Source organism: Carlito syrichta, unplaced genomic scaffold (assembly GCF_000164805.1).
Source record: "Carlito syrichta isolate Samal-C Ts95f unplaced genomic scaffold, Tarsius_syrichta-2.0.1 Scaffold307107, whole genome shotgun sequence".
NCBI lineage: Eukaryota > Metazoa > Chordata > Mammalia > Primates > Tarsiidae > Carlito > Carlito syrichta.
In genome coordinates this window covers 147,713-170,633 of record NW_007251203.1, presented here as the reverse complement: position 1 = coordinate 170,633, position 22,921 = coordinate 147,713, and the positions used below count along the sequence as shown (strand labels likewise).

At 38.1% G+C, this 22,921-nt stretch overlaps 1 protein-coding gene across 1 annotated transcript in view; it reads right to left on the bottom strand.

Moving 5' to 3' along the window:
- ADAMTS20 (ADAM metallopeptidase with thrombospondin type 1 motif 20) overlaps window positions 1–22,767 on the bottom strand; it is a 191,628-nt gene extending 168,861 nt beyond the window's left edge. The window contains exons 1-3 of the mRNA XM_008063856.1: window positions 22,677–22,767; window positions 21,787–22,148; window positions 7,572–7,734 (exon numbers count right to left, since the gene is read on the bottom strand). Coding sequence (XP_008062047.1) covers window positions 7,572–7,734; window positions 21,787–22,148; window positions 22,677–22,767 — 616 coding nt within the window. The remainder of the gene's footprint in view (window positions 1–7,571; window positions 7,735–21,786; window positions 22,149–22,676) is intronic.
- Between the last annotated feature and the right edge of the window lie 154 nt (window positions 22,768–22,921).

The following is a 22,921-nucleotide window of genomic DNA, read 5'->3' as shown; positions in this document are numbered from 1 at the left end:
AAACAAAAGACTCTATTCACTTTTTATCTCTATAAATGAAGAGCACCATTGAATTTAAAGACATATTAGAGCAAACAGAACTTTATTTAAAATTGGAGGAGACAATATCTCACTGTGGAAGGAAAATATTTGAAGGAAAAAATCTTAAAGAATATGTGACTAAACGTATAAATCAAAACAAAGAAAATGCAAGGTGGCAGACATCACCGAAAAGAAAGCACTGTGGTAGTAAAGGATAAATGGATACTATTCAATTCTAGCAATGGAGGCTTAAGTTTCCATCAAATAAAAACTTATAGAAGCTTTACCAAGTTGCACAGTGACTAAAAACCTTATAGTGCAAATTTTAAAACAGAAAATGGACCAATCTAAGCAAAGATTGAAAAATAATTTGGTGCGACCAGAACAGAAAAACTGATGGGACAGTATATTTTTTAAAAGGATCAATAGTCTCAGTCCCTCCTCATCAGTAGATTAGATGGACATGTGAACTAGAACAAGTTGATATAGCCAGGAAAAAAAAAATCAGAATTCCTAGCAACAAACAAGAAGCTATCACTTTATAAACAGTAAGAGGCCAATAAGTCCAATCAGCAGTATGAAAAGTGGTTTGACTACATTATATTCAAGACAACAGATAGCTTACTTTTCAATTAGGGATTATAACTATGATAGTTCCTCTTATACTTCAAGATTCATAATCCTATCCTATTTGATGCTAGGGTAGCACAAAAAAAAAATCAAGAAAAAAAAAAAAAAAAAACACCTTGCCCTCAAACCCACCAAAGAATGAATCATTATTTCTACCAGCAAAACTTTCTCTAGTTTAATGATACTGGATGAAACATAATCCTACTATAAAAAGAGAAAGATTTTTTAAAACCCAATAACTAATTATTCAGAGTAGCCAGGTAGTCCTTCCTGAAAAAGACTGTTGTCACTGAAGCTAAAATGTAAAGGTTTATAATTACTTTCTAGGTTACACATTTTCAAACTTCACCTGATGATTGTATTAGCATGCCCTCTGGCTTCTAGCATATTGGATCTCTTCCTTATTTGCTCATTTGACATAATTCACTCTAAATAGCAAAAATCGTCCATATTAGAAATAAACTAAATAATACTACAATACTTCACAGACAAAATAGAATGTAGAAGCTCAAGGGCATTGTCATAGACAAAATAATGACAGCACAAAATAATTCTCATGTATGGCAGATTGATTCTTTTTTTGGAATGCATTATTAAATATTTGTACATTTCATTGTTATGGCAAGCATAGCACACAACCAGCAAATCATATCTGCTAATGAGATAACTCTCTACTCATGAAACCAATAATCATACCAACACTATGTTTTGCCCCAAACAGAAAAAGTCTTTTAAGTTGAGAATGAGTATATCTCACAGAATTATAAGGACGAATGAAGTATGACTATGAAGAAAGAGAAAATGAGAGAGGAGGAGAGAGAGTGTATATGTGTGTGTGAAGCAGTTCTATTCCATAGAATTTGCAATCTTAACCTTATTATGTCAAGTTTCATAATTTAGGATTTTCCGTTAGTTTGGGACAAAAATTTACTTAAGACCATAGCTATTACAATAAGACTAAAGAATAGCTACTTAAGAAAATAAACTACTTTCATGCACTATAGAATACTGATTAATGAAGCAAAAGGATGAATGGTTGAAACAAAGAGTTCATATAAATGAATCTTTTCTAGTTAGTACAGTAGGAATTTTTTTTTTTTTAAAGTAACAACTAAATGTTTCCATTATAGCATAGACTTGATTTAAACAAATTTGGGCACCAGGGGAAAAAAGTCTTCTATTTTTTAGGAGGTGGGGGTGTACGTGAAGAGAGAGGTAGAAGAGAGAATGGCTTCAGACTTAGCTCTGCTGAATCCAAGATACTACTAGGACATTCAAGAAAACATGTACACTAGGCTGCTTGACTTAAAAACAAGAGCTCAAGTTAAAACATTTTTTTAAAATTATGTATAATTTAAATTAGTAGTTAAAATTAGAAAAGTAGAAAAAGATGTCATGTAGACTGTATTTTAAAATGATCTAAAATAGTGCCCAAGAATTGCACTTTAGAAAATACTTAACTTATAAGATGGGAAAACAATAACAACCAAGAAGAGAAATGGGAGAAATGGCAAGAAAGAAAAGAAGCGACGCTGAAATAAAAGTATGGGTCGGGTGCTGTGGCTCAGCCTGTAATCCCAGCACTTTGGGAGGCTGAGGTGAGAGGATTGCCTGAGCCCAGAGGTTCGAGACCAGCCTGGACAACTTGGTGAGACCTCGTCTCTACAATAAATCACAAAAATATTAGCCAGGCGTGGTGGTATGTGTCTGTAGTTCCAGTTACTTGGAAGGCTGAGGAGGAAGGATCGCCTACACCCAGCAGGTCTAGGTTGTGGTGGCCATAAGTGTGCCACTGTACTCCAGCCTGGGACAGAGTGAAACTCCAACTCGAAAGGAAGGAAGGAAGGGAGGGAGGGAGGGAGGGAGGGAAGGAGGGAGGGTATGAAAGAGAAGCTAAAGAAAGAAGATTCAATTAGAAGTTGATTAATAGTTTGAAATGCTCCACCCAAAACTGTAACAGTATGACCTTATAAGACAGATTACTGCTTTTGGCACCTAGAAAATCATAAATGATCTTTGAGAGAGTAATTGTAGTAAAAGAATGGGCAGGAGAATGAGATCTCTGTGGATGTCTATATATTTAGAAGCCTGAGTTAACTACTGAAAACAGCATTAACAAGTTACTGGTTCAAAATAATGGCCATGGTCATGGCCATATTTATGATCCTCTGCCCTTAGATTAACGACACCTTCTTCTTTGTTCCTAAATTTATAAGAGGCTATAATTGGCAGGGACTTTAGAAATCAAGAAGGAAATTACAAACTGGTTGCTATCCAAATTCAGCTCTTATGTTTCTTTTTGGTTTTCATTTTAACTAAAAAAAAAAAAAAAAAAAAAAATCAGGCAACTCCTTCAGGTTCCCTCTCACTGTGGGAACTTTTTTGTCCTCTCAATAAATCCTGCTTTCTAAAAAAAAAAAAAAAAATCTAGATTTTCAACATCTTTATAAAACACAAAGATCTAGCAAGCTGGTCCCACATTCCTAAGGAGCCTTTTCAAGGAGCATGTATACTCCCACACCCTATGAATAGCTCACCATCCTAAGGTCACCTCATTTTACTCATTTCTGGTAACTGTCTGCTCCCTATATTGTAAGATAGCTAAGTTTGAAATGTCTAACCTTGACATTCATTTCAAAAGAAAATATTAAATTCATTAACTATTCATTATCCACTCTGGGTAAGACCCAGAGAGGTTTAACTCTCAGAGCCAGTTAGTAGCAGAGCCAGAACTAGAACTCTGTTCCTTGACTCCAAGCTTACTAAATGAACTGTGGCCTCTGCTAAAACCAAAAGCACCTGAATTTCCTCCAGATACTGATTAAGTTATCTTCAAAGGAAAGGAAAATAATCTGTATATAATTTTATTTACAAGACAGTTCTCATGCATTCACAGAAATATTATCAAAATAGATTGCTCACAAAAAAGATCGTTAACATCTCATCAAAGTTGAGAAAAATGCTTTTAGGAAATTATCTTTAATTTATGTCTTTATGTGCACTTTAATAGTTCGAAACTTAAATCCTTTGTTGACAAGATAGCTTTTTTCTTTAATTAGTCTGCCTGACTTCAGTCTCTTCTCATTCAAATCCAAAATTGTATATATTAAAAATAGCTACCACGCTAACTGAGTAATACAACATTTTAAAAAAGTAGATCATATGATGTCCCTGCTTTAAAACTTGTTTCCAAGCTGGGCTGGTGGCTCAGCCTGTAATCCCATGCTTTGGGAGGCTGAGGTGAGTGGATTGCCTGAGCCCATGGGCAACTTGGCGAGACTTCATCTCTACAATAAATCAAAAAATTAGCCAGGCGTGGTAGCTCACGCCTGTAGTTCCAGCTACTTGGAAGGCTGCGGTGGAAGGATTGCTGGAACCCAGCAGGTTGAGGCTGCAGTGGCTGGGAGCGGCCACTGCATTCCAGTCTGGGTGACAGAGTGAGACTTCAACTCAAAAAACAAAAAAACAAAAAAAAACTTGTTTCCCCAGTGTCTTTGGGACAGCAAACAAAATCCCTTAGGTCTTCTCATATCTGGCCTCTGTGTGCCTTGTCAGCCTCCCTGGACTTCCCACACACCTGCATCTTATTCTTCTGAAAGAGTAAGTGAGCTACTCTTCTCCACACACACCAGGACTCTGAAGACCCAAATGCTACTACATTCTCTCTTTTCCATAGGCAATTTTTAATCAAATTTCAAAATCTCGTAACATTAGGGACTCAAAGATCAAAAAAATAAAAACATTTAGAAAAACCCAAGCAAAGCACCCGAATTTAAAGTTGGCTGACATCATCTTAAAACCCATTTACAGACACTTCATTTCACTCACACCCAGTCGTCTGTTTTAATGCTCTACAAATGCTCTGCTGAGAACTACCTCATTCTACTGAACTGAGAGGGACAGAGGGGACAATGGAAGAAACAGAGCAAGGCTCATGAGGTCTCCTGAGGAACGCAAACAACTTCTGATCTGACCTTGGAGAATAGGTAATAGCATAACCACACTTAACAGAATTCAGAGATTGTTTCCTAGCTTTGTTTTGATGTGTTGTTTGTGGGACTTTTGTTTGGTGTTTGTTCATTCTGTGGGTTTTTGTTTGCCTGTTTTGCCATTTCCACTGGGTTTTACCTAGAAATATAACTGATATCTATCTGAGAGCCTGGCCTCCACAATAGCTATGTTTGGCAACCAAATGTGATTTGTATAACTTCAAGGGACACGGTGAACCCTCAGACCTTGGAAATTTAATCAAGTTCATCAGGGCTGAAGCCACAATGAATTGTAACATGTTAGGGTCACAATGAATTAAAACCATCAATAGAAATAGTGTATGAAAAAAAGATGTCACTTTTCCTTTTCCATTTAGTCATTGTCGTTCATGCATTAAATCTATAGATACACCAATTTGAAGGATTCTCCTGAAGATTCTCCCATTAGAATATATAAGACCTTCAAGTATTTCTGAACGATGTGTTAATTGGGGAGGAAATAAAAGCCTTAGATAACATTTCATTAATTATGTTTGTAACTTTCTATTTTTACTAAGAAAATGATAATTAGTAACTATTTTTTTAGGATATGAGTTGATTGCCTTTATTAGTGATTAAAAATGTATATTGTAGCTAAAATTGTAGGTAATTTCAGAACTGAAAAGACATTTTAGTTGATAAATGTGGTAGAAAAAAAGTATATTGTGACTGAAAACTAAACTCCATAGCTTTCAATTTGCTTTTTATTTGTAGTTTTTATTTTTAAAAATCTTTGGTATAAAAATTTTTTAAACAGAAGGCCTGACTTTTCTCGAACCATTTTCTTGCTGATAATGAACACTGATTGTGAATGCAAAACCCTGCATATCATTATGTGAAACATTTATTCATTCAGAATGTCTACTTGGTAGTTTTCTTCTTAAGAAGCTAAACAATTCATTAAACAAGCTGTCCCTGAATGGTAGATCAGAACAAGCATAAGCTGCCTTCTGTAGAATTCAATTGTGAAGCTATACCCATTTGTGTTTTCTTTGAAGCCATAAAAATGAAACCCTTATGTTCATATTAAAAGCATAAGAAAGGCATCTATTTTGTCAATAGATTTAAAACACGGCCCTAGACACAGTGAGAACCACTCCAAAGGTTAAGAAGTGCATTCCCAGGAAAAACCTTCAAAGGCCTACATATCATTATATCCCAAAACAGATGGCATCACAGTGTTTGGAACTATAGTTTATGGACACCTACAATCTCAAATAAATCCTTTCTAATCCCACTCCTTTGTCTAGTTTTCATACTTTGATGATAACTGCAGGTGCCTTTTCTCCACCATATCACTGTTTGTCATTCTATGAATAGTAAAGATACATGTACATATATGGATGTAACTCAATAAATACAACTTTTATGCAAAGTACAAGTATTTCACTAGCAGCAGATTTACACTTTGTAGAAATCTATGCTTCCTAGGTTCTAATCTATTATAAATCTGCAGTAGTCTGAATTTCATAGGAAAAAAATAATGAAGGTATAGCTCTCTCATATATTCCTGGAACTATAAAATTGATTTTAAAAATGACTTTGTGGTTCAGCTCAGTGGCTCAGCCCGTAATACCAGCACTTTGGGAGGCCAAGGCGAGTGGATTGCCTGAGCCCGCAGGTTCAAGACCAGCGTGGGCAATTTGGAGAGACCTCATCTCCACAATAAATAAAAAAAATTAGCTGGGTATGGTAGTGTGCGTGCCTGTGGTTCCAGCTGTTTGGAGGGCTGAGGCAGAAGGATTGTCAGATCCCAGCAGGTTGATGCTGGGATGGCCGTGAGTGTGCCACTGCACTCCAGCCTGGGTGACAAAGTGAGACTCCAACTCAAAAAAAAAAAAATGACTTTGTAAAAACAATATGAAATTATCTAGTTTCTAGGTGCACACCCTGGAAAAACTCCCAAACACAGGAGATGATGAGGACAAGAGTGTTCACAGCATTACTGTTTATAACAGCAAAAAGCTGCAAACAACCCAAAGGTTCAACAGGAAAATGAATATGTGAACAGTGATATACTCACACAATGAAATATTGTACAGCAATGAAAATGAAGGAACTTCTACTACATGTACCAAAAGAGGTGAAACCCAGAAACAATGCTGAGCAAAAAGGATAATGCACAGAAAACTACATGCAATATGCTTCCATTTATATAAAGTTAAATCCATGCAAAATTGAGCAACCTGGCTCAGGTGTTTGTTTTTTATCTAAAATTCTGCTAAAAAAAATTAAACAATATTAGTGTGACTAATAGACTGAAGTAAAAATTTTATAAGATTATTTGTTATATATCTCATATACTGAGTGACTTTTTGGATTTAAATTTAGGTTATTACAACAAAGTTGTCTACACAGAGATACTCTCTAACAGATCCTTTAAGGTAGAAAATTGTTTAAAAGATCATAGACTTCAATATTTCATATACTTCAACCATATACACTCATTTACAATCTAAAAAAGTTGAATAGAATTTAGAGTAGAATAGTGGGCTGGGGGTAGAGGGGAATTAGACACAATTAGTCAAAGGGCACAAAATTTCAGTTAGAAAGGAGGAACAGGTCTACTGTACAACATGTTATCATTAATAACAATGTACTATTTTCTTGAAAACTGTTAAGAGTAGATTTTTAAGTATTCTCTCCACAAAAAAATGTATGTGAAGTCCTGCATATGTTACTTGTCTTAATTTAACCATTTCACAATGTGTACACACTTCAAAACAACATGTTGTTCATGATAAACATATATAGGTTTTAATGTGTCAAATTTATAAAATCAATTAAAAATAAATAAATAAAATACTTAAGGACAATATGTAAATTATATCCTATAAAAATATTTAAATAACATCATGAGCTGACCGAAAATAGTTTTACTTCATAGCTTACCTGAAACTTCACAAGACTTGGGAGACTGTAGAAAAGAGTTCCTCTTTAGTTCTTGTCTGTATATAAGATGTAGCTTGTTGTGACCGTCTTCATGTTCACTCCCATCTGCCTTCATTATAGGTTCTAAGAAATATTCCCCATCATGTGCTTTAAATGTTCCCATCTGAAAATAAGGAAAATAAAGATGAACTTTCTTCCCAACAGTTACCAAGGAGAGAAGTACCACAGTTAAATGAGCACACAGGAGCAAAACAGCAAGGAGTCTATTCACTATATGTCATCAAATGAACACAGAAAGTTTCCATTCCATGGTTCATCTTTCTTATGTAAAAAGTCATGAAAACTGGATAGTTTTACATAGGCAGAGTAAAGGTGACAGGCATGCATTCCTGGAATAAGAAATAGCATAGATAGACATCAACATGGAAAAAAGTCTAGAACAGTCTATAAATAATAAAACCCGTTTTGTTCGACCTATATAAGAAAATAGTGTTAGACAAAACTTAAAAGGAAGTCTGAGGTCACATAAAAGATCATGAATGTAGTACAGAAATTTAAAATGTTATCTGTAAGCAATGGGAAACCATTGAAGAGTTTTCACAAAGAAACACCCATCTCCTAAATTCCAGAATCCAGTATCAAACTTGCTATTAAACATCTCCATTAAATAATACTCTCAGCCTTAATACAGAAAAAGCCAAACTTGATTTCTAGTCCACACCTGCTGTTTCTGCAATGTTCCATATTTCAGTAAATTGCAGCAGTATTTTCAGACTGCTCAGGCCTAAAAACCTTAGAGAGGAATCAAGGATGGCTCTTTTACATGCATCCCACATTCAGTCCATCCATAAATCCTGATAGCTCAACAACCAGAACTGAGCCACTTCTCCCAAAATTTACCATTGCATCCATGATCTGATCTAACATTCTCTCTTTCTCACACTATAAATCAACAGTGCTTTTAGTAACCTTGTCTCCACAGATCAGTCACAGTGATTCTTTTTTAAAGAGAAGTCTGGATCATGTCACTCTCAAACAAACAAACAAAAAAGAAAACTAATGACTTTCCACATCACACAATAAAATCAAAAATCTTACAGGGGTCTTCAGTGTCCTGTGTGATCTGCCACGTTTCTCTACCACCCCACCGTTCCAACCCTCAAGGCACAAGCACAATCCATGGTTTTCTGAATTCTTCTCCCACTCCCACCTTAGCTCACTCTTGAACGGCACTCCTGGTGTCTCTGCTATTCCTCAAACATGAAAGGCATAGTCCCACCTCAGGACCTTTGCACTTACTAAATCTGCTGCCTCAAGCACTTCTCCCTGAGGGCTTCCTCAATCACTGGTTTCAGGTCACAGTTCAACATCACCGCCATGTATAAAACGGCATCCAACATCCTATCTCTAGTCCCTTTCATCCTGTTTCATCTTTCTTCATAACACTTATCACTATCTAATATATTTTATTTGTGTTTACTTTTTACTTGAATGATACTATCTACTACAACATAAGTTCCATGAGAGAAGGGTTTTGCCTATACTCTTCTCTACATATCTCATACATTCCAAACACTGGATAAAAACATATTAAATGAGTAAATAATCGAGACCGTAAGGTGTGAAAACTAACCTAGTAACTTTGCATATTATGAGTGGTAGCAAAAAAATAATTAGCACCTCCAAGATACCGGACTATAGTTAATAATAATGTATCATATTCAGGTTTTTTTCTAAATGTGTAGATTATAGTATTCTTGCCACAAGGGGGAAAATGAATAAGATGTGAGAAAGGTTTCATTCATGAATCTTTAAAGGATTTGAACAAAAGTGAGAGGTGGAAGGAGAGTCAAAGCAATAACTTTGGAAAACTGAACAATTTTACAGCTAAGAAAAGCAGTAAGGGAAAAGTTTTAGCCACAAAACCTTTTTTAGGCATAAAAAGCAGTAAGGGAAAAGTTTTAGCCATAAAAGTTTTTTTTAAGCATAAAAAAAATTAGGGCTTGCACTCTGTTGGTTAATGAAGGAGGTGGAAAGAAACCTCAACTGGTCAATTTATATAGATAGACTTCTCCCTCTCTAGTCAGGTGAGGCTAAATCATTCAGGGTAGAGATTTATCATAACACAATAGCTAACTCCAATTCAGAGATCAAACATCATTTATTCAAAGACACATTCATTCATATGTATATTACATGTTAGATAAATAATTCATTTCAACCAAACAATAAGTCTTTTAAGTTATATTATCCCCACTTTACAGGTGATGTAAATGAGGAACAGAGTTTAAGAAACTTGTCTAAGCCGGGCTCGGTGGCTCAGCCTGTAATCCCGCGCCTTTGGGAGGCTGAGGTGAGTGGATTGCCTGAGCCCGCGGGTTCGAGACCCACCTGGGCAGCGAGACCTCATCTCTACAATAAATCAAAAAATCAGCTGGGCGTGGTAGCGCGCGCCTGTAATTCCGGCTACTTGGAAGGCTGAGGCGGAAGGATCGCCAGAGCCCAGCAGGTTGAGGCTGCGGTGGCCGGAAGCGGCCACTGCACTCCAGTCTGGGCGACAGAGTGAGACTCCAACTCAAAAAAAAAAAAAAAAAAAAAAGAAACTTGTCTAAGTCTCACACCTAGTAATCTACAGGACCAAGATATGAACTCAAAATAACCTGGCTCTACCACTCATACCTAACTCATTGCACTATACTCGTTATCACATACCAATTTTAATACACTCTATGAACTAGTCAACAAATATTTAATGGGCACCTACTATTTGCCAAGCACAGTTCTAGTGGCTAAAGATACAAAGGTTAATGTGGCAAAAATCCTTGTCTTCAAATAATGTATACTTCTATGAAAAGAGACAATTTAAAAAATATATAATATGCCTGGTGGTAATAAGTGCAATCAAGGAACTAAAATAAGGCAAGGAGACAGATGGAGAATAAGAGGGGTGGAGAGTGGGGAGGCCCTTCTTGAGGGAACAGCTAGGTTGAGACTAAAATAATGAGGATGTAGCCATGGAATATTCTGGCGGACCATTCCAAACAGAAGCGAACATTCCAAACAGTGACAAGTGACAGAACAATGAGGCTGAAGCTGTGCCAACTAGGAGATACAGAGTACAAAGAAGGTCTGATAGGCAGGGGCCAGTGCACTAATTATATATCACACCTCAGTATATACTAAATGTATCCATTTCCTACATTTAAAACTTTGTACACTGACACTTTGAAAAGCATGTTTCTGTGAAGAACCAATGCTGAAATGAATTACTGAATTACAGGTAGTATGACAAATACAGTTTTAGAGAATGAGACTTCATTTCCATTTCTTAATTTCTTAAAATGATTTAGAGATACCTTTGAAATCATTGTTTTAAATTCCATTGCATATAAAACAAATATTTTAAATCACTATTTTAACTGAATCACTTAAACCATTTAAATGACAATGGCAACTGTAATAATAAAGTTCTCTTTACACTAATAAGTATTACCAGATCAACATCTCCTCAAGGTAATAACATCAATACTATTTTTATAGCCCCAACATCTAAAACACTACCTGAAACATGGCAGGTACTCAATGCATAACTGTAGAAAAAAAATTGTGTAAAAAAAATGGGAAAGTACCTGATTTTTTCCCTCATATACACTTTAGTAATCCTTTAATTTTTATAAATAATCTTAAATTATGGTAGACTAGAGACTTGCCTGAGATGTATTTACATAATGGTTTCTTTCAATGCTGAAAGTAAAATGTTTAGGCACTCTTTGGTAGTGTGCTGATATGTTAAGATTACACATTTTTAAATTATTTAAAAATTAATGAAATTCCATCAGATATACTTACTTTAAAGTGCTGAGCTTACATCTATAAAATAAAAAGCAAAGTTATAAACATTAAGAACTCTGCTTCTTGAATACTGTTCTAATGGCTTATACCTTAACATATTTCGCTAATTCTATCATTGTCTATTTTCCAAAGATAGCTACAAATTACTTATTTTCAACACATACCCAAACTCTGCCTTCCCAGAAAACTAATTTCACTACACTTATAGGAAGTAACAAAGACACTGTTTTTGAAACCTGAGTACATGGATCCATGGAAAATCCCTTTCTGCCTCTTTTAAAAAGCTGCTGAAGAGGGGAAATGTGATAGTATCTTGATAAAAGATACAAATAGACATGAGATGGCTTGTTTACTTAATTAAATGCACCTACAAAACAACTTTCAATAATATCACACTATTCTCAAGCAATACTGAAAATATTTAAATATTTTTTTACATTCCTTTTGGAGCAAAATCTGATGAGGAGGCATTTCATTAAAATAAAAGCAATAAAACTGCACATGGGTCCAACCTGTGTTCTTATGAGAAAAAAAAAATGAATATACTTCTATCCAGAGGCCATCAGCACCTCTTTTTAAGTTGCACTAGAACACTCTAGCCAGCTAGGAATATTGCCTTCATAACTCAAAGGACTTTTTTTTTTTTTTAACAAAATATCATATGTTTGAAAACACTAAGTTCAAGACAAAATGGCAAATATTTCTCCTCAAAGTGATTTCCCATTTATTTATCAATGAAGGACTTAGAAGTCTTTTACTTTAGTCATTTTTTCTATAATCCACCCCATTGCAGTGAACTTCCTGTTCAAATAATAAAAATATTAGGCCTTTGCCTAAAGCCTCCTAAGGAAACACTTATTTTTTTAATCTTGGAAAGAACCTGGTAAGGAATGGGAAGACGTAACAAAACAGGTGGTTCATAGAATTATATTTAGATCATGCCATATTTTTAGCAACCTGCCTATCTGCAGATGGGCCCTGCAATTTGATTCATGATAAATGCCAATCAAATTCCAACAACTTTCTTTCAAAGACTATTAAAAGCAGTAAAACCAGTTTTCACTTGGGCAAGCGTTTCCCAATTTCTTAGAGTAATGATCTTTTATTTGCCAAGGTTTTCTGAAAGGCAGTAACTGATTGAGTTGTATAACCAGTTGTAGATTCCAATTTATTCCCAAAAGCCATTTTCTTTTTTTTTTTTTCTTTTTTTTAGTTGGGGTCTCACTCCGTTGCCCAGGCTGGAATACAGTGGCATGCTCACGGCCACCACAGCCTTAACCCGCTGGGCTCAGCCTTCTACCTTAGCCTTCCAAGGAGTTGAAACTACAGGCCTGAGCCATCAAGCCCAGTTAATTGTTTGATTTATCATAGAGATGAGGTCTTGCCAAGTTGCCCCCACTAGTGTCAAACCCCTGAGCTCAGGCAATCCTCTCACCTCTGCCTCTCCAAATTGCTGGGATTACAGGTGTGAGCTACCTGACAGTTCATTATTATAACACCACTGATCATGCCTAGGAAATAGTGTATTGTGGAGAAACACACACTAAATAAAAGAATCAATTAACGACATGAAGAAAATGTAAGAATTGACTCAAAAGCATAAAGCAGAAAAGTCATTGTGATGAGTCTTTCTTCTCTCTGGCAGCATTCTTTACCTTCTCCATTCTATGGGACAATTATACATGTCCAGTATAGAAGTGAGACAATAAAAAGGAAATTAATACATTGCAGATAGCTTACCTAAATAGAGATTGGTCTCTCACCATTAAATCTGCCCCACCGGAATCAAGAAAATAAAATAAAGATTCTGGACTCATCAAGATTTATTTAGCCAAAAGACTCAACTTAAATTGTGAGTCCCTATAACATCAATAACAAGTAGTACAATTGTAATATTTCTTGTTCATGTACACTTGAGATGTGAAGAGCACTATCAAAGAAATGACCACATTTTTGTGTTTTTTATGTAGAGGTACCCAGGACAGCCTTTCCCAACTTCTCCCTGAAATATCCATGAAGACATAAGCACAAGAGTGGGATCAGCAGACAATGGGTGCTGCTGGATGAGGGAAGGAAGGGGGTGCACACTGCAGCACACTGGGTACCTGATCCACTATCCAAGAGAGAGAGGGCCATCTAGAAGCCCAATCTTCACCTGTATGCAACTTACTTATGTAGTAAATCCTCACTTGTACCCCACAACTCAAAATAAAACAAAATTTAAAAAATCATAACAAGAGCCGGGCTCGGTGGCTCAGCCTGTAATCCCATGCTTTGAGAGGCTGAGGTGAGTGGATTGCCTGAGCCCGTGGGTTCGAGACCCGGCTGGGCAGCAAGACCTCATCTCTACAATAAATCAAAAAATCAGCCGGATGTGGTAGCGCATGCCTGTAATTCCGGCTACTTGGAAGGCTGAGGCGGAAGGATCGCCGGAGCCCAGCAGATCGAGGCTGCGGTGGCCGGGAGCGGCCACTGCACTCCAGTCTGGGGGACAGAGTGAGACTCCAACTAAAAAAAAAAAAAAAAAAAAAACCATAACAAGAAACTTAAAACAGTAAGAAACTGTCAATAACTGTTTGTAGGTATATAATGGAACTATGTTCATGGTATATTGTCAGAAAGTTCTATAGCAATATTTTTTAAAAACAAAAGACAAAAATACATATAATATTTAGAGGGAGATATGCTTTACATATGCCAGACTGCCATATATGTAGTATGTGTTTTCCAAGTACATCTTTTAATTTATTTATAACTATGTTGACATATGGTACTTTTCAATTATTTAGGCAAATCTACCTTATTTTGTTTGTTATATCTTACTTCGTATTTTTCCCTATCTAAAGATGGCGATATATTGTCATTTTCTCCTACTTTGATACAGCTGGAGTTTTCTTTGATTTACCAACAAAGCGAGAATCCAACATTTAGTTTTTCCCTATAATAGATTCCTGGCATTCACAGATTTAACATAAATGCCTTTTAGGCTTTGGCAACTGTCCCAGGAAACTAACTTGAAGCAATTATCAAAACTTGATCTGCTGTCAGAAGCCAACTACGTTTTGGAGGGATTATATTGTCAAAGAAACCACGAGCCTGAACTAAAAATGCCTTTGACTGCTTTCATTATAAAACAACCTATGGGTTCTCAGAATTACCCAAGCATTTCTGAAGCTCCCACAAGACAGTATCCTTTCCAGAACCCATTTTAGGTGTGGCCATGGAAAAGGACAGACAAGACCCATCAAGAAGGCAGCATCAGGGGTCTTGACAATTGATAGACATCCCAAAAAAATGAATCAAGAAAAGGAATTCCTTCCTGCCAGTCTAATGAACCTCTACAATTCTTCCTCAGGAGTCAAAAATTGCTAAAATCAGTGGCTACTCGGTGTCGCTACTTCTTCTTTCTGAAGGAAGTTGAGGTTAGGGTTGCACTCATGCCAGTCGTGCTGTATGTATGCTGGGTCGGTGGGTAAAAATTCTTTTGCATTATATTTTGCCAAGACACAAAGAGACACATCTGGATTTTATAGAGATGACTGCATTATCCAAAGATTCTGAACTTTGGGCCAGAGGCAGCGCTCTGTGGGAACTTGGGGCTATTTCCTTGTAGACAAAATGAGTATGTTTGATGTGTAGGAAGAGAAGAGTAAGGCATATGTGGTGAACAGAAGGGCAGCCTATGGTAAAGACTACTGGTGATCATCATTATCCATGTTCCTCTCTTCCTTGAGGGACTATCACTGTCCCTTATTTTCCAGCCCTTTTGCATCTAGAAGAGCCAGGCAACTAGTTCTTCTCACCTTTGGGCTGAGACACTCAAGAGCCAGTATGCTCTTACTATGATAATAAATCACTTATCTGGATCACAAATATATTTTTAACTAAAAAAATACAATACTGTTCCAATAGGAAAGACATTACTGTACCACCAATACCTAACTGTAGACGTTAGATAATAAATGACTGATATGTACATATTTGTTAAAAACAATGAATAATTTTTTTCTTCCTTTGAATATTAGCATGAATCAGACAGCAAAAACACATTTTATAGAAAGTAGTAGTTATAATAAGCAAAGCAGAAATAAAGTCACATATACATGGGGGTGGTGCAAGTCTACAAGAATGAATAAATAGAAGACAGGTATAATCTGAAAAGACTGAGTCAATACAGAATTTTTAAAAATATGCCCAAGTACTTCAACTAAAATTGCTAAAATAATTTCCCTGCACTGAATGACTGATGTAAAGAAGAGTTAACTAGATATTTGGCATATAGGAATAAAAGTTAGCTGTTTTAGTTTACTCATTCATACACGTATAGACTATTTCTATATGCTGTATTAGGTGCTAAAGTGAATATGACTATCATCCCTACCTTGCAGTTCTATAAATGAAATTAAAATGTACACAAATATCTTCAATTCAGCATGTAATAAGAGTACACAACGTTGTATAAAGGAAGATGTGCCTCCTAACACATTAAACACACCACACACTCCACTCTCACTCCTCAGTTTTTACTCCTTTGCAGTACATTCTGGTCCTTTAACAATCTGATTTCAACCTTACCCAAAACCCTCATCGCCCAGTCTACCCTATTCTTCAGCTGCACAAGTTCTTGAATTTTCATATCCACATGTTTATTCACCCCTCAAAGTCCAGTTGAGAAGCCTTCCCAAGTACAGGTCTCAAAACTGTCTTAATCTCTCTTTTCCTAATTATTCCTTCCTCAAAGTTCACATAGCACTTTTTATGCTGTGCACTTTGGCAAGGGCACTTCAAAATCCATCACCATGTTTGCATCCTGGCCATACCTCCCAAGGGCTATTCCCAGTCAATGTCTGAATGAGGCAAGGATACAAAGGCACATCTGTTCTTGTGAGGCATGGGACTCTTTTTCTTGCCAGGTCTGACTGAATAAGGGCTTTACTAAAGTTTGCTTAGACTGCCCAGCAGCCTGAGATGCTTCTACCCAACATGCTCATTCTTTCTCTTCACCTGTTTCCAACTTACATGGCTCTCCAAGCTTTTTCTTGTTTCTCTAACACAGACATTTCTCCTAAGTAAAATCCCATTTGGCAATACTTCTTGAAGAACCTGGACTAACACCCCAGAATGTGAAAAGTCATGTGTAGGAAATTCTCTCTACTGTGGTTTGACTAGGATTTGAATAAATAAAAGAGTTTCTTAGGAGTTTTTCCAGCATGAAAATAATATGAATGTAGAATAGCATGGGTAATAATCAGAGGCTATATTAGTTCTTGGAAAGTAGGAAGATTCAAAAACAATAAAACTAAAAATTTGCCAGAATACACAAAAAACAGTAAAGACACTGTTGACAGTTTCCATACTTTTACTTCCTGTCTGAACAAGAAGTTACTAGAGCAACTCAAAAATCAGTCATTAGAGAGCAGTAGTGCCTGACATGTTGCAGAATGGTTCATATGAGAAAGTTCAAAAAAGTACACACGGCCACTGCAAGCTACTCCATGAGAATACTGTATAAGCCAGATGCAATGTCTGGTTTTATGACATCTGGAAACTGTTTCCTTCAACCAAAAAGACTGCATTGCCTCAAATCCCACCAAGAAATAGTGAAGTTAACTGTCTAGGCAGTCAAGTTAGTCCCTGAGGGCCTTAGGAAGAAGTGAACCCAGTAGGTAATATGAGAAGAGGGCTAAACAGGGGCACAGGGGGTTGTCAGGAATAGCCTGCATAGAATTTATATGACCCATCCCGACAAGTATACGCCAACTTAGTAAATACTGATCTCTACTTTGGCAAGAGTATTTATCAACATTATATGATAAGATAGATTACATGACCACAAAAAATAAGTTTATATTGACCTCTAATTTGACAAGAATATTTATCAACATTATGAGCATAAAAAAGAAGTTTAGAGTTGAATATAGGGATAAAAGCCTGATAACCATGCATTCTGTGACAATCTATCAATAGATTAAAAACAAAGAGTTTGATGAGTCATTATATTACTTATAATTTTTTATTCAGTTCCAATTTTATGCCTACTACAGATTTTGGAAATGTATAAATAAATCTCTGTTCAGAAATGTTTCAATCATGGAATAAAACTTAGGGGAAAGAAAAATTACAGAGAGGGAAAAATTAGAAAAGCAACATTTTAACATAGTTAACACATGCAAAACAAAACTTCTGGCAGACTCTTAGCCCTTTCTGGTTCTTGGGCTCAAAAAACTTAGGAAGAAAATTAAATAATACTAGTTACAGCATTTTCTCTTAGTAAAAGAAAATACATAAATACCAAGACTTCTAAAAGTGAGGAAAAATTAATCATACAGAAATTAAAAGAAGACAGTAATGCCCATGTTTAGTGTGAAGAAGACATTAGTTCATGTACTAATTCAACACTAGCAACTAAATGGAATCAATAAATATGTTGGGGTCTCAACTGGAACCAAATGGTTATAAGGGATCATACTCTGAAAATATTAATTAGTTTTTCATTCTCTTCCTCTAAAAGTCACATTCTCCAGCAGCCATCAGAGAAGGGACAAGTAGATGCTACCTCAAACAGGAAGATAAAAAGGATATGAGTCAACTAAAAAAAGATATAAAAGGGGTACTCAGTAGATACTGGGAGCAAAGGGCAAAGGAGGTAAGGGAAACAGACAGGTGTGTTCTCCACTGGAGGTTAACACACCAGAAACAGGGGCATATTCGATTGTGTAAGGGGACTGTCAAGAGAGGTGCTTCAGTATGCTTTGTGGACAGAACCCTCTGGAAGGGTTCCCCACACACACCAAACGTGGAGGTGAAGAAGGATTTGACAAAAGGAGAAACTGAGTCCCTCTTGACTCTCAAATGCCATAGAGGATTTGAGACCCTCAGTCAGTTCTGCAAAATTACCGGTAGCATTACCAAACCAGTTTACCTGGGGGTGGGGAAGTGCTGCAGCAGAACCCTGTATCTGAGGGCTGCACAATGCATCATCCAGTCAAGAAATCAAACAGATGTTGTAGCCAGAACTCAGAGGGATATGAAGAACATGTGAGTGCTCAGAAGCAGGTGAGTCAGCAGGCTACATCAGTGAGCTGAGCATGAGCAAGGACAAGAAAGGCTACTAGTTCTGAGCAAGGACAAGAAAGGCTACAAGTTCTTAGGCCCAGAAGTCAGCTACTAGTGACAGAAAGGTAAAAAGAGACAATGACACAAGAGACATCAACAGACACTTGAGGAACTAGAGGACAGTACAATTTCCTCACCCCTCTCCCAAAAAATACAAAGACCTCAGAACACCTTATGGCCCTATATATATGATCTGTTTTCATCCCAGGTCAATGTAGGCTTGAACCCAACAATGTATAAAACAATACACATTAGCAAAAAAAAAAGAGAGATTTCACGCTCATTTCAATATACTCAGAAAAAGAATTTAATAAAATATGACATCCACTCATTATTAAAAGTAAAACTAAAGCAAAGCTAATAGCAACCAAAGAAAAGAACATCTCTAATAAGACTGATTCCAAAAATCCTTCCACAAACCTCAACCTCAGTGTCTAATAGACTGACAGAGGTCAAAGCCAGATCATCACAGTCAAGAACACAAGGTGACAAAGATAAGTTAGGAAGCAAGGGCAGGGCCGTAAGGTTAGCACTATTGAAATCCCAGGCTTTGAATCAACGTTGATCTGCAAACAAAACTCACCTGGGCAATGTTTGGGTACCACAGTTGTCCAAATATAAAGACTAATTAGTGATCTGAGACTAAAAAAAAGAATCTGGTATAACAGATTCTAAAACCTATCAGAATTCCTACTATTTGAGTAAATAGTTTAATGTTAGAATCAGGCTAGAAATAAATATTAATATCAGTAACTTACTCTTACAATTGGTACTGATCATGCTACTAAAAAAAAAGACAAAACTAGATCCTGGTGCCTCCAGTTATTTGCCATATTACTGGAAAATTTCTGCCTTTACAATGATTGATATGTTCAACTTAGCCTTATACAAATGCAAAGAAATTAAGATAAAATCAAGTTATGTAGGTATGAAAATATTTTTAAGTTAAATAAATACATTCTGATTGTATCAATAAATTTATCAAAAGCAAAATGCATAAGCAAATCAGATTAATAACACATAATAATGACTCAGGCAACTATCCAAATTGGCACCCTGACTAAAGAAAACTGTTACTATTCCTCAAAAACATCTTCAACTGCTTTCTGAATTCATAAAGAAGATGTTGAATAATCATTACAAATTAAAATGAGCAGAAATATCACTCCTAATAATGCTTTCTATCTGGAATGTTTTTCCATGCCATAAGATACTAAATCAAGAAAACATATCAACCATGATGAATTTGTGGTAGCAAATCTAAGATTCTCCAAACTAAACATTATTTTGAAAATATTTTAGAAAAGAGAATTTTATTTTCCTTTGAAGTATAAGAGGCTGTGTAAATAATATAGGGTTTCTGCCATATTGATATTGCAAATATTTTACATTTATCCAAAGAAAGGAAGGAAATTATTCAAGGCACTTCATGTCAATACAACTCAAAGAGACTTCCCAAATTTATTAGTAATGACCAACACTCATACCCAAGAAGACATCTTAATTAACCTGAAGGAAGTACTACATTTGAACCAGAGAGAACAATTAGCAGCTTTCTATTTAATCAAAGAATAAACCACAATGATGGCCTGAAAATATCTTTGAACATCTTTCTAAAGGTATCCTGTATATGTGCACACACACTAAAGAAAGTCTTGGGAATGGTGGAACCTGGTAATCAATGTCTATGTTTTGTTTCTTCTTGAATATGTATTTATCAAAGGAGTTACTGGTAAAGTGAGCTAAGATCTGTCTGTTTTAAAGCAAATGTCCTTAACCTGGAGTTCCATGAACTTGGATGAGAAAAAGTTACATCTTTATTTTCAATAACCTATGATACTGACTTTTTCCTTCAGTAATGATTGTAGGTGAAACAGACATTAAAAATGACACTTTTTTTTGAGTCATCGTCTCACTCTGTCTCACAGGCTGGAGTGCAGTGGCACACTCCAGTCACTGCAGCCTCAACCTGCTGTGCTCAGGTGATACTTCTGCCCCAGCCTTCCAAGTAGCTGGAACTATAGGCATGCACCACCATGCCCAGCTAATTTTTTGATTTGTTGTAGAGGTCTCGTCAAGTTGCCCAGGTTGGTGTTGAACCAATGGGCTCAGGTAATCCTCTCACCTCAGCCTCCCAAAGTGCTGGGATTATAGGCATGAGTCACCTCACCTGGCCAAAATGATACTTTCTATAACATTAGAATTGATGTAGTTATCTAGATTACCTACACTCATTATCACCACAAAAAGTATAATAGTAAATAGACACCACCACTATATTTTATTATTATTTATGCATTAATAAAGAAGTATATTTTACTACATCATATTTGGCTTTATAATATTTTGATTAATGTTTTTAGTAAATTGGCATCCTTTTTAATATTACATGTTATTTTGGGCATTGAATATTATGCCGAGAAGATATCTTGGGTTTCACCAGACTGCTGTAGAAGTTCAGGAGCCCCCTCCCCCCAAAATATTTAAGAACCTCTGTTTTAAAGGGAGAGAAACAAATGAAACACATAGAGCCATATATTTTATTTCATTTCCTTTCTTCTCAGTGAAGTTTTTACAAAATCTTCTTTCACTCTTGTCACTCTAATGATCACTTCTCACTTGCTGGCACCAGGTCTTTGTTGACAGACTCGACATTTTCAAGTGTGATGCATTTTAAACAGTCAACCTCTTCCCTATTCTGTACTTCACAGATTAATCCCCATACTATCAACAAAATAAATTGCCTTTCAGACATTACCAGTGGGAGGCTTTTCATTTTTATGTGTATTCATTATCCGTTCCTTCCATCATTCTAAATTCCAGGACCAAATTTAAATAAATTCAGGGGATTCTACCTCAACAGCTGATCAGGAATGGGTGCATCTGAGGTAAACAGCCTGTCCTCCAGTTGAGGACCAAACTCCACTTGCATCAGAGGCCCCACTGGCCACTCCGGAGCACGACTTCGGCATCCCACACTTCCAAGAAAGATGCTCTCAGTCTGGCTCAGAGGGTCGATTTTGCCTAGCAGGCAGAGACATGCTCATTCTAGCATTAAGGGACACTCCTCTGCCCAGGCAGGAAGGAGTGGCCTTCGACTTGGGTTCACCTAGTTATTAAGTTGGTGGCCCACTCTGAACTCTTGGGTCATCAACCACCAACTCGAAAACCAGACGCCCCCCTCCCTGAACCCGCGCAGCCCTTGACTGGATCCCGAGAAAACGCCAAGAGACCCGAGGACGCTTACCAGGCCTCCACATAGGCTGAAGACCGCCGTGTGATCCTCCCGCGCATTGACCTGGCCGCGGTAGAAGCAGTGGCGCAGGTCCAGGGGCGCCGCGCCGCGCTCCAGGACCCGGCGCGCGGGGGTCCCCAAGTGCACCTCGGTGTAGCCGGCGGCCAGAAAGGCTGCGTCGGCGCTCAGGTTCAGCTGGAAGAGCTGCCCGTAGGCGCTGATGCGATAGTGGGTCCTGAACGGCGTGGGTTCCAGCGCCTCAGAGCTGCGTTTCTTCCGGCTGAAGTGGCGGCTCTGGGGGAACACTTCTCCGAACTCATTGACCCGCGCGGGGGTCACCACTTCGTAGGAGGCCAGCGTCCTAACCAGGGCTTCTGCAACCACAGCGACATGGCCATTAGTCCCCCACACGTTTCCAACCCCACACTTTTCAACCAAACGTCCCAGCCAAAGAGTCCCGGGGCCGGGTGCCCCCAGGGGCACCACAAATACACACGCTGGTGCGCGCGCGCGCGCACACACGTGCGCCTGTGACTGTTCGTGCTCTGTTTTCCCACACCCCCGGCTCGCTCCATCCTCCCCAAGCACACACCCTGCCACTAATACCCGTGCAGCCCACCCACCTCCTTCTTCGTCCCTCGTCGCCACCCTGCCAACTCGTGCCCCGCGGGTGCACGCGCCACCCGGCCCCACGCGCCCCCGCCGCGTGGCCCCTGGGGTGAGACGCGTCCCAGGCGCGCGCGATTCCTCGAAATCCAGCGCAGCCGCCACCTCTCGGGATGCTTCTGGCTGACTGATCTGGGAGTCCCGGCGTCCCCCAACGCGCCGAGCCGCCCGCCCCCTCGGACCGCACGTCCCATGCGGGCCCCGCGCTCCCACCTCGCCGCTGCAGGCGACCTTACCTTGCCTGGGGTGGAAGTGAACTTCCCAGGACCTGGTGATGAAGAGCGAGAGCTGGTAGAGCAGCCCCGCCAGCCACTTGGCCACCCGCATGGCTCCACCCGGGGGATCCCGACCGGGGAGGCCAACCGGAGCCGCCGGCCGCCCAGCCGGCTTCCCCCGCGCTCCGCCGCCTCTCCTCCCTCTCGCCCGCCGCCCTCCGCGCCGGCCGCCGCGGCGCCTCAGCAGCCTCCGGAGCAGCAGCCCG